The 11,520-nt window shown below is 36.5% G+C and overlaps 1 protein-coding gene across 1 annotated transcript in view; it reads right to left on the bottom strand.

The window, feature by feature from the left end:
* Positions 1-11,520, bottom strand: part of LOC113232286 — a 64,905-nt gene that overhangs the window by 4,038 nt on the left and 49,347 nt on the right. Inside the window, exons 6-9 of the mRNA XM_026466957.1 lie at positions 6,425-6,586; positions 5,406-5,549; positions 2,599-2,729; positions 107-307 (exon numbers count right to left, since the gene is read on the bottom strand). Coding sequence (XP_026322742.1) covers positions 107-307; positions 2,599-2,729; positions 5,406-5,549; positions 6,425-6,586 — 638 coding nt within the window. The remainder of the gene's footprint in view (positions 1-106; positions 308-2,598; positions 2,730-5,405; positions 5,550-6,424; positions 6,587-11,520) is intronic.

Raw genomic sequence — 11,520 nt, 5'->3', positions numbered from 1 at the left:
ATAGTTTCATTCCTATGTATAACAATCGCGAAAACCTAAGAACTCGAAATCATTTATTGACTTTACTTCTCGTTCAAATTATAGACCTAATAAAAAGAACACTTACCGAAACAAAGTACTCGTTCTCACAAGGTATAGTAATGCGATCCTGGCACCGCTGTCTTCCGTACCGTTGGAGTCCGACGCCTAAATTCCCATATCCGTAATATCTGTATCCGTCATCAGGCCTGAAGTAGGGTGCGTAGGGTGACCAGCGGATGGAACGACCCTGTTCCCACAGCCAAGACGGCCAGATATAGCTCCAGATCTAAAGAGAGTTAGTCGAGTTAGTCTAACTACAGGGGTGGAAGGACATTACTCTATGCACTACAGGGCTAGAAAATACTAAAGAAAACTAACGTTAAAAATATATAATACCTACTACAAAAGAATAGTCCACCAGTTAAAAGTTACTAAGCGAGGTATAGAATGAGCTGAGCTCTGATTTTCTCTGAAGGATAAGATTCGAAATGACGTTGTCCAACATAGAATCAAGGTCGTCGACATACATAGGGCGCACTATAAGTTTCCGGAACTGGCCTCTTAAAAACGTGAACATTTTCGTAGTATAATTTTCTACGACTTTAAGTGTAATTTAACAGCTCAGCGGTGCTTCGCTCGGCTTCAAACTGCTTTTGGCAATGAAGCACCATGAAAGACGACTATTTATAGCTGGTTTGCAGAATTCAAACGCGGTCGTGTGACTCTCAATGACGAATTTCGTGTTGGTCGCCTGTTCAATGCTGTGAACAACAAAAACATCGATGCTGTGCGCCGTATGATCAAAACAGGCAGGCATGTGACATACCATAAAATACGGGCATCTTTAGGCATAGGCATGAATCAAATACAATCAATACTACACAAACATTTGGGTGTGAAAAAGCTGTGCTCTCGGTAGATCCCACACAATTTGACTGAGGCTCAAAAAATGTATCGCGTCACTTGGTGCAATGCCATGCTTACCAGATTCAACAAAGGGGCGTTAAATTTGGTGTGGGACATAGTAACAGGTGACGAAACATGGATTTATAGTTACGATCTCAAAACAAAGCAGCAATCTTTCGAGATGAGCCGAAACCAACCACAGTGGCGCGCGTGCAAATAGCCTCTAAGCAGATGATTGCTTCTTTTTTTAATAAAACTGGACACGTGGCTACTGTTGCTTTGGAGAATCGTTGTACCGTGAATAGTGATTGGTACACGACCATTTGTATGCCGGAAGTTATTGGCAAACTTCGTAAAAATAACCGTAAATGCCGTAACATCTTGCACCACGATAATGCCAGTTCTCACACGGCCAGACAGACAAATAACTTGTCGAAAGTGAACAACGTTGACCTTATGAGCCCTCACGCGTACAGTCCCGACCTGGCACCTTGTGACTTTTATTTATTTCGAAAAATTATGAACTAGTTACTTCACCTGAAGAGGCTGTCGAAGAGTATGAAAAATATGTTTCAGAGATTGTCACGGAGGAGTGGCATAAATGTTTTCAAAATTGGTTCATTCGTATGAAAAAGCGCATTAACGCTAACGGAGAATATTTTGAAAAACGATAAATTTATTTGTGACCATTTATAGTATTTTTTCTTATTCATTCCGGAAACTTTTAGTACGCCCTACGTAACTATAGTATAATAAGCAAGCTGAAGTGGCAGTGGGCTGGCTACATTTGTCGAAGAACCGATAACCGATTGGGGAAACGGGTTCTTGAATCACCCTCTGATCAGATGGAATGATGACAGCAGATGGATGCGACAGGCTGGAAGCATTAGAAGCGGTCTACGTCCAGCAGTGGACTGCCATAGGCTGATAATGATGATAACGATGAAAAGTAAATAAATAATACAGAATAAAAATTACATAACCAAAGTTTTTCAAGTAATTATGAGATTTGATACAGATTTGTTTGAAATAGATTGAGGAACGGGCGACATGGCGCGCAATGAGAGAGGCCTATGTCCAACACTGGGCTGCGATAGGCTATCATTAGCCTGTTAGTAGGTGGTACATTTTTGTTACAGGGACGGCTCTGCAGACCACTAAATAAAAACTGTAGTACTCCAGCCCACTCTAGACTTAAATAACCACCTCAAAAACATAATACGAATAGACTAGGATACTACTTTAATAAAGAAAATGTAGGAAATATAAATTTTACTAAATAGAACTGCGTTAAAGAGCATGAGACAAAGAAATATGAAAATTTATGTAAGTATAATTAAGTTGTCTTGTTATTACTGCTGTATGAACCTTTTGTGTGAAGTTTTCAGGGTATTACATGCAACAGAGTACGGCTTTTACTTTTAGAACTGTAAAATAACACTGTTAAGGACTTGGATTATATTTGAAAGAAACTGGGTTAACTAAATATAGATGTTACTATGTAGTTTAACATTAAATACATTTTTACAAAGCAGTGAAGTTTTGATATGAATTGTTTAATGGTATCTTGTTGCAACTCGTCTATTTGTTGAATCGCGATACCTAGCGAGTAAATGCAAAACAGTTGTGAAATTTGCAAAAATTTTTAAATTAACCAACATTTCTTCTTACCGTAGATAAAAAGCTCTTCGATGGGGGTGGTGAATTGCTTTGATTCGGGTCCATATCCATAATCTGAGGATCAGAACCTGATCCTTCTTCTTCATCTTCCACAGGTGTCATTTCTTCTTCCTGCACAGTATCTGACCAAAGTTGTCAGGTTAAGAGATGTTATGTTTACAATGGCGGATAAAAATTATAAAATAATGTAATATTTGACTTAAACATTTCAAGCTAGGTTACAAAGTTTATGATTTAGAAATTATTTATCATATTTAGCCATATCACATTAAAATATAGAAGTGTCGAAATTCAGACTATCTAAGGCTATGGGCACTATGGATACGAGTTCTAATGAAAATGCGTTCTGACAAGTTCTGACGATTTAGTCCAAACAAACAAACGCCTGTCTTTCAATGAGAGTGTTTACACTGGCAGCGACGAATACGTCAGAATATGCATGACGTCGTCAGAACTAGTTGATCGTTAAAATAAATTTAATTTTTTTGTGTGACCTGGTCGGTTTTGGGCGTTTTCGTGCTTTGAATTTCGAGTGATTTGGATATTTCACCATGGATTACGATAAATTGATAAGTCTTGTGTACGAGAACAGGTGTTTGTAGCGTAATGAGAGACAAAAATTATCATAACAGAGATATTTCTCGGCAAAAGTGGGTGAGAGTTGCTTCAGAACTTAATACTAGCAGTAAGTACAATTTTGTGTGTCAAGAAAAGTGGAGTTTTTTAAGTAATTTTACACAAGCAATTACAATTTATGTTTACATTTTATCCACCAGAAAACGCGCAGTGTAGCTGCCTTGTTCTGACGAAGATTTCAGACGTAGTCGTCAGAACACATTTCAGGACTTTATCAGGACTCGCATGCATAGTAACCGTAGCCTAAAAGACAATGTAAAATATAACGCCCAGGTTTTGCAACTAGACACTGGTTAGAGTCCAGTTGGATCGAGATATTTTTTCTTTATAATTTATTCAATCCTTGTGTCAATAATAATAACAAACTACTGGAGTATTTTTACAAAAAATATACAAACATTACAAGTAGTACAAACATTATTCAATATTCAATAAAGTAAATAGTGTATTTGAATTGAAAAGACTAACAGCGTCAGTTAGTTCAGACAAAACTAGAGAATCGTATTTACGAGTACATGTTTTTATTGATGAATTGTTTTTCGCTTTCAGTTTATAGACGATAAAACTCATATGGCCTTTATTAACTTAGTTTATAGTCAAACTTCATTTGGATTAATAGATACATAAAAGTTTATAGTGGAACCATGCAGCTTAATGTTTATATCTTTAAAAGGACAGGACGGCTCCAAGTCACCAAAACTACATGTTATCTACGTTTACCTAATTGTATTCAGTATAAGATAAGAGGAAAGGGCCGTTGCTACACTAAGGGCGTATTGATAAATCTTTCATAGTAATTGCAGATCACCAAACAAACAAAACCTCTATTAAAAGCAAACATTTCGGAAAGGGACATGAATCTACTGATAAAGGTATTTACTTGGAGCGTATGCTAGAGAAACGTGGACAATAGCGTAGAAACAGAAAAAGAATTAGAAGCATTGAAATTGTGGTACATGGAGAACAATGGAGATAATCAGTTGAACAGAAAGAGAGACCAATGTGGATGTGTTAAAAATAGTATAGAACAAAAAGAAGCTTATTAAATACAATAGAGAACCGCAAGGGAAAGATGTTTGGGCATCTTATAAGTCACGACAGGTTTCTAGAAGCATTATAGAATGGAAGATCAAAAGAAAAAAAGACAGGCAAGGGAAGAACTAGACCATGTTATTTATATCAGATATATAGAAGGTTATATAGAAGATTCAAGAGAATAGAAAGAGAATAACCTCAGTACAGAGTACTAAAAAAACCGACCTCAAAAGTACGTGGAATTACGTCTATTTGCTAAGTTTTATTGAAATATCCCCTAGTTCGCCACTATACAGGACTTGACTGGAGATAATAAAAATCGGTTCTCACTACTCAAAGTATATTGAGAGAAAAACGCCTTGGAATGGAGAAATAGCAAAATGAACCATTAAAGTAATTGCTCCTAAATTAAAGTAAGGCGCTATTTATAATAAAAATGAATCTTCATGCGTGAACAGCCACCCTTCGAGGTGGACGATTTTCTTGAAATGGGAGTACCCCCTTTCCAACAAAAAAAGAATCATGAAAATCGGTTCACAAATACCGGAATTATCGCGTAACATACATACAAAAAAAAAAGAAAAGAACATACGGTCGAATTGAGAACCTCCTCCTTTTTGAAGTCGGTTAAAAAGGTATAGATTATAACAGAACTTCTTTTGTTTTAGCCATAACATATTTATTCGAGATCTGAGCAACATTCCAGCTGATTCACATTTAGTATTGGACTTAGAAGCTGTTATTAAGGCCCAAAAATAAGGGAAGGAATGGTCCAAGAGTAAGATTATAAATAACAGTTACGTAAGGAAATGAAGGATACTACAGGAGTACATGACTATCCCAAAATAAAAACAGGAATTGTATAACAACCAATCAGCCTATCCCATGGTTAGAAAAAATGAGGAGAATTACTAAGGAAGGAGAGTTACTACAACGATAGCGTTCAATTCCTGCTGCTGCTTAGGAGTTTCTTCTACAAATACGGTTAGAAGAACTACAAGAAAACAATAGATACAGACAACCCATAAAACTAACAAACTACTATACCGGAAAATGACATCTACTTCCTAGGGTATAACTAACTAAACATAACCAAGCAAGGGATTTAAAATCTCAATAAAGTAAACCATTCTGCTCCTGTTCAGTAATAACAGTGGTAGAACGCGGCGTGGTAGACAATGTAGCAGAGGTGTCAGGTGGTACGAATTGTCCGTCTGGCCCATAGAAGCCTGTGCCGGAGCCACCTAAACCACCTGGGCCGAGATCTGCACCTAATAATCGTCGTGAATAATAAGACTTATAGCATCTAGTAAAGATCGTAATTAATCGAGAGATGCCTTCTGTATATTACAAGCAAGTTGCTTGACTGTATTTCTACATCGGTACCAACTAAGGCAATAGTAATAATAATATAATAAGACAATAGGGTCGTCGTTCGGAGCGTCGTAGGATTGTCACATTATTATTTTAGTTGTACTACAAGTTGCAAAAAGTAATTTGAAAGCAACCTTAATGCTTTACTGTAACCAACCTTAGTGATAAGTACCTACTTATCACTATATTTAAATACAACAACAAGTCAACGTCGTTTGTTTTTGAAAACGTCGACGATACAAATGTTACATTATTTTTTAGTTGCCAAACAAATGTGATGTAATTAAAATATAGTATCATTGGACGTTCCATAGACTTGTGTGTACAGACCTGGTGAATGCACCAAGAACGCGCTGCGCGCACGCTGCACGCGTGCTGCATGCGAGCAGTTAAATATTGGTTAGTATACATGGAGCGCGAACTGCACACGAGCAAATCGAAATGCGTAAGGCATGTGTACAACTCGCGAACCTTTTGCAAACAGGCGCATTTGCAACGTATTGGCCAGATTAAATCACAAAAAAAACCTTGAGACATAAAGTCGAGTCTTATGTGCCTTCGAATAAGAAACACAGTAATGCTTACATTACTACTGAGCGGCAGCTCCTGCACAAGTTCTACTGTTAAGTACTAATTATTTTTTTTGTCACTTTATTATGGACCCTACCGTGTCATGGTTAATTTCTAGTCTTTAGTGGCTTGTCGCTATCCAGACGAATATTATAAAGCATTCCTCGTAACCGACAATATAACTGTAAGTAACAATACGTACTGTATGTGTCAAGAACAGAGCCATCGGAGATTCGAAAAGATCGACTATCACAAGGCCAGTAACGCACAGAGCAGAAGCCGGTGTTCCTTCGCACACACGCTCGGTACCCCTGCGACGCGAGGTGCCGCCCGTTCACCGCGTAGTTAAACGTTTTAATTGTACCTGAAAAATTGTAAAAGACGTGTTATTAAAGAGTCAAAGGTCTTTCGTAAGGGTGCGCCTCATTTGTGTGAATATCAAACTAATTTAGATATAACGCTTATTTAATATAATTTTCACTACGACTAAATACACTTAGTGTAACTTAGTTTTATATAATTCTCGTTTGTAATAAATATTCACATTTTTAATAAAGCTTTTTTTATATAACAATTGTAACAAACCTACTTTATAAGATAGAGTAATAGACGGCCTTAAGCCAGATTGTTTACTTTTAGTTCTCTAAGAATCCGCTAGATGGCATTGACCCATTTGGCGTTATTTCTGAATCGCGGTGTTAAGATTTTCCCTTGAATGGTGACTACTCGAACACAATTTTGTTAATGTGAAGAGAAATCTGAGAATACAGAGAGCTCAGTAAGGTAACCAGGAGTTGAGTCCCTTCTTGGGAACTGCTACCCGGATCTTCTGATATTACGTACGCTCATATAGGGTGAATAAACCTCATCTCGCGGAACGGTTTCCAGGATTGAGTCCCTTCTTAGGAACAACTGCCCGGACCTTCCGTATATAGGGTGAAATTGTATTGGCGACATACAAGGTGGAACAACAATTTGGAGTTTCACTTGCCTTGTTTTGGTAACCTCATCCAACGGACGAAAGAACTCCCTCCTTTACACAATCATTTTATTGACTGTCAATTCAAAAAAATTTTTCAAGGCATTTACATGGGCTTTACAAGTACCTGTAATGTGCGCCCATACTTTACTAGGCGGTCGATTGAGAACCTTACGATGACTCAGTTGTAGACCAATTCGATTTTCATTTTTATTCACAACACCCGAATCGAACGTCAAACCATCGTATTCGAAACTGAGCCAAAATGACGTCACTCCTGTACGATTACTCGAACTTCTCGACCGGCAAAGGCCACAAACGTTACTCAGAACACATTTATCGAATGAAAGTTACCGAACGTCCTTTTGTTTACAAAGCAAGAATATGGAAATCTTTCATTATTTTGAATAAAGTCTGGATTTTGTTGATGAATTTTGTTGGTGAATGAAATAGAAGCCGAATTTCCGGCCTTGTTTTAGGTCAACTTTATTTTCCGTTTAATAATCTACTTAGTTATGTAAACTGAGGTTTGTAACCATTGACTTACAATTATATGGGCGTCGGGTCCGCGCTAAAAAGTGTCCGAACTTACAGGGCGTTAAAATCGTATACAGAGCGTCATTCACGCTTTAGTCTTCGTTTGTTCGACTGACAGCGAAGCAAGCAAAATTAGACAGTACTGCGATGACATTACAATTTAAATTCAACGTTTTAGCTTTTTCATATTCCTTTACATGTCACTACGTTTAAATAGGTTGACTTGGGACATTTTTTTCGTGGTTTTTGTATTAGACCCGTCGTCCATTTATTTGTAAGTCAATGTTTGTAACTGATACTTGTCATTAAAAATGAAATTATAGAATATAAATTTATATTGAACGTTCGTTATACTAAGTGAATTGTTATATGAAAAATGTTTATATTAAATAAAATTATACTATATTAATAAATTAAAAATATTTATATGATACGTTCACACCTCTTCCGTAATATTTCGATAACAGGTCATATATACTCAGGTGGGGTAGGTAGGAGGAGGAGAAGAGCAACATAGTTTATTTTGAGTCAAATGTTTTAAGTTCTTGGAAGAACAAATCGATACCTTCAATGAACATACGCCAACATAATTTTTAAACATGTTCTATTTGTACTTTGTTTTGGTTTCTTTATTTTTTACACAAAATTCGTTTTTATTTATTTTTTGTTTCTTTATTTTTTCACAAAATTCGGGGAGCATAACATTAGTAAAAATAAATAAGGCTGTTTACAAAAATAACCAAAAAATAATGTTGGTGTGGTTATTCAAAATCAAAATAATGATTATTTCATAGGCAAGCATTATTACACTCGAAATCGTCACATTGGTTAAACTCTACCGCTCATTCGTAAGGCAGGTTCCCCTGAGAAGAATGAGCAAGAAACTCTAGCGGTTGCTCTTTGTAAATAACATTTACAATTTTTTATTTTATTTGAAACATCACAGATCGAGACTACCTCCATGAGCTAAACGGGTACTACCACGGATTTTTGTCATCCAAGTAGGCAGAAGTTGTATAATAACCTTTAGTATAAAGTTTTTGTTTCACAACTGCCTCTGTGGCCGAACGGTTACCATGCCGGACTGCCACGCAGAGGTCCCAGGTTCGATTCCCGGGCCGGGCGAAATATTTGTATGACCTATATTTATTTCTCTCGTGAGTTTGGGTGTAATTTGTGTTTGTCTATGTGTGTGTCCATGGCACCCGCGACACAGGGTTTCCCTAGTGCGGGGCTATGTTGAGTGTGTGCGTTATTATTATTACTATAGTTTTAAGCCTCGTGAAAGGCAAATTTTGTATATCAACCGGAATCTTGTTATAGAAGCATACACATTGCCCCTTAAATGATTTTTTGACTTTGTGAAGACGACTATCAAGAAACGCTAGTTTATTTCTATTCCTCGTATTAATGTTATGTCTGTCACTATTTTTCATAAAGAGATTACTATTCCTCTTAACATAAATTACATTTTCATAAATGTACATTGATGCTAGTGTAAGAATGTTAATTTCCTTAAACTTGTCTCTCAAAGATACTCTGGGGCCCAGATTGTAAATTGCCCTAACCGCACGTTTCTGCAGGACAAAGATTCTATTCATATCGGCGGCATTACCCCAAAGCAAAATGCCGCATGTCATTAGACTGTGAAAGTAGCTGAAGTAAACCAATCTAGCGGTTTCAACGCCTGAAAGTTTCCGTATTTTTTTAATCGCCTACACTGCAGAGCTGAGCCGTTTTGATAACTTACTTATATGTGTACCCCATTGCAATTTACCATCTAACTTTATAACCTAGAAATACAACTATATCCACAAGGTTCAATTTTACGTTTCTAACTACAATGTTTGTAACCGTCTCTATAACATTGGGTAATATAAATTTCACACAATTCGTTTTTTCTCATTAAGGTTATTAACTGCAAACCAGTCAACTACTTTAGTACATTGTTCACATCGTCGTAGGTTAGTGCCTCCATGAGGCCAGGTAAGTCATTAATATAAACTAAAAACAAAAATGGGCCTAGAATTGAACCTTAAGGGACACCCATGCTAATTGGAGACCCTGATGATCTCGTACCGTTAACAGCGACCCTCTGTACCCTACCACTCAAATACGAATTAAGAAGGTCGAGGTCACGTCTCGCCACACCACAATGGCGAAGTTTACAATAGTATTCATTGGAGGTATCGAGATAGTCTTATATTTGAAGTACAACAAAACTTGCCTTTGTTTATAAGCTTTAAACACTTTAACAATCATCACGCTAAATTCAATACTTACTCTGTATCTATCGAAAACGTACAAAGTTTGTTATTGTAAGATAAACTCATCGTATTTCTTATAAAAGTAATGTTATACCTCTAGTTCCTAAGATTTCATAACTGTCATATTTATTTAGGAAATGAAACTATTTTTCCGGATTTAAATCGCGTATATTTGTTTTTTCAAACAAACCGACGTTTGTTTTTGTACCCGACAAGTATTTGTACCCGAGTCAAAGAATATGTCAAACATCGTCGCGTAAACAAGTCTGCAGTCTGCGAGCATGTCATGGATAAACCTACACATTCAATGAAGTTTGACAAACCCCAGGTCCTTGCAAAAGAAGTCCGTTATCTACCCAGGATGCTGCGAGAGGCCATTGAAATTAAAAAACATCCTAATTTCAACAGGGAAGATGGTTTCTCCGTACCACCAGTTTGGGATCCAGTATTTCCTCTAATGAAAAATCCCAAACAGACATAAGACTGCAGTACTAATTAATATGTTTTAGTTTATTCTAATTTCTATTAATAATTAATAATAAATTGAACTTAATAAAAATTCATTCGATAAAATAATTTGTAAAACTTAATATAGCGTAAATTGGAATGTTTTCTTTGTAAAATTAAAAATAAGGTATTTAATTAATAACTATTGTAACTATAGTGAAAAAAATAGGGTGGTTTACATCAGTATTAGACATAACTGGTTGAAGACTGTACCACCTCAATCAACCGTGACCATGGGACCTGTAAAGGGCCCGAAACGTCGGTTTGTTTGAAAAAAACAAATATACGCGATTTAAATCCGGAAAAATAGTTTCATTTCCTACGTGTAACAATCGCGAAAACCTAAGAACTCGATATGTCATATTTATTTTTTCCGCCTTTTGGATTTAGAGCATCGTAGCGACATCTCTTTGAAATCATTTAAATTTAAACTAATTAGTTTCTCTGTTTTATCGACTGAAAGATTATAGTGCTAAACTCTTTACAAGTCAAGGCTTCAAGTCCCTCTTCCCCCGGTGTTCCTCCTACCCCACCTGACCCCACTTAGTGCTCAAAATACGCGAGATATTAGTGATGTGGCGTGTCGAAAATTTGATTTATTTTAATGAAGCTTCTTTGATAATCATGCACTATGCAACATTTTCGTACAATCCAAATTAATTACGTACATCCTAGTTATACTAGAATTAAATTAAGAATTTTTATTTCCTTTGAGTTAGATTATTTTTAGTAAAGATTTTTAGTCAACAACTGAAAAATCTGCTGAAACAACTGAAAAACCGCCGCCGGTCGATACACCATCAGACATCGCCGATGACAATTTTACGAACGGCGCACATTTCAACTTAGTGATTTTGTTTGAAATGGCGTGAGCACTGCTAGCTGCCCCCCAGGTCAATTTGCCGTGCATAGTAAATTACTACTACTACAGATATTTGACTAGAAAAGTATGATTAACCTATATTCTAAAAATAATACAATTCCTTATTCATTTTACATTACCAGCTC

Source organism: Hyposmocoma kahamanoa, unplaced genomic scaffold (assembly GCF_003589595.1).
Source record: "Hyposmocoma kahamanoa isolate Upper Pololo Valley unplaced genomic scaffold, ASM358959v1 68, whole genome shotgun sequence".
Taxonomy (NCBI): Eukaryota; Metazoa; Arthropoda; class Insecta; order Lepidoptera; family Cosmopterigidae; genus Hyposmocoma; species Hyposmocoma kahamanoa.
The sequence above is the reverse complement of the archived record's forward strand: the minus strand, read 5'-3'. Positions and strand labels throughout refer to the sequence as shown.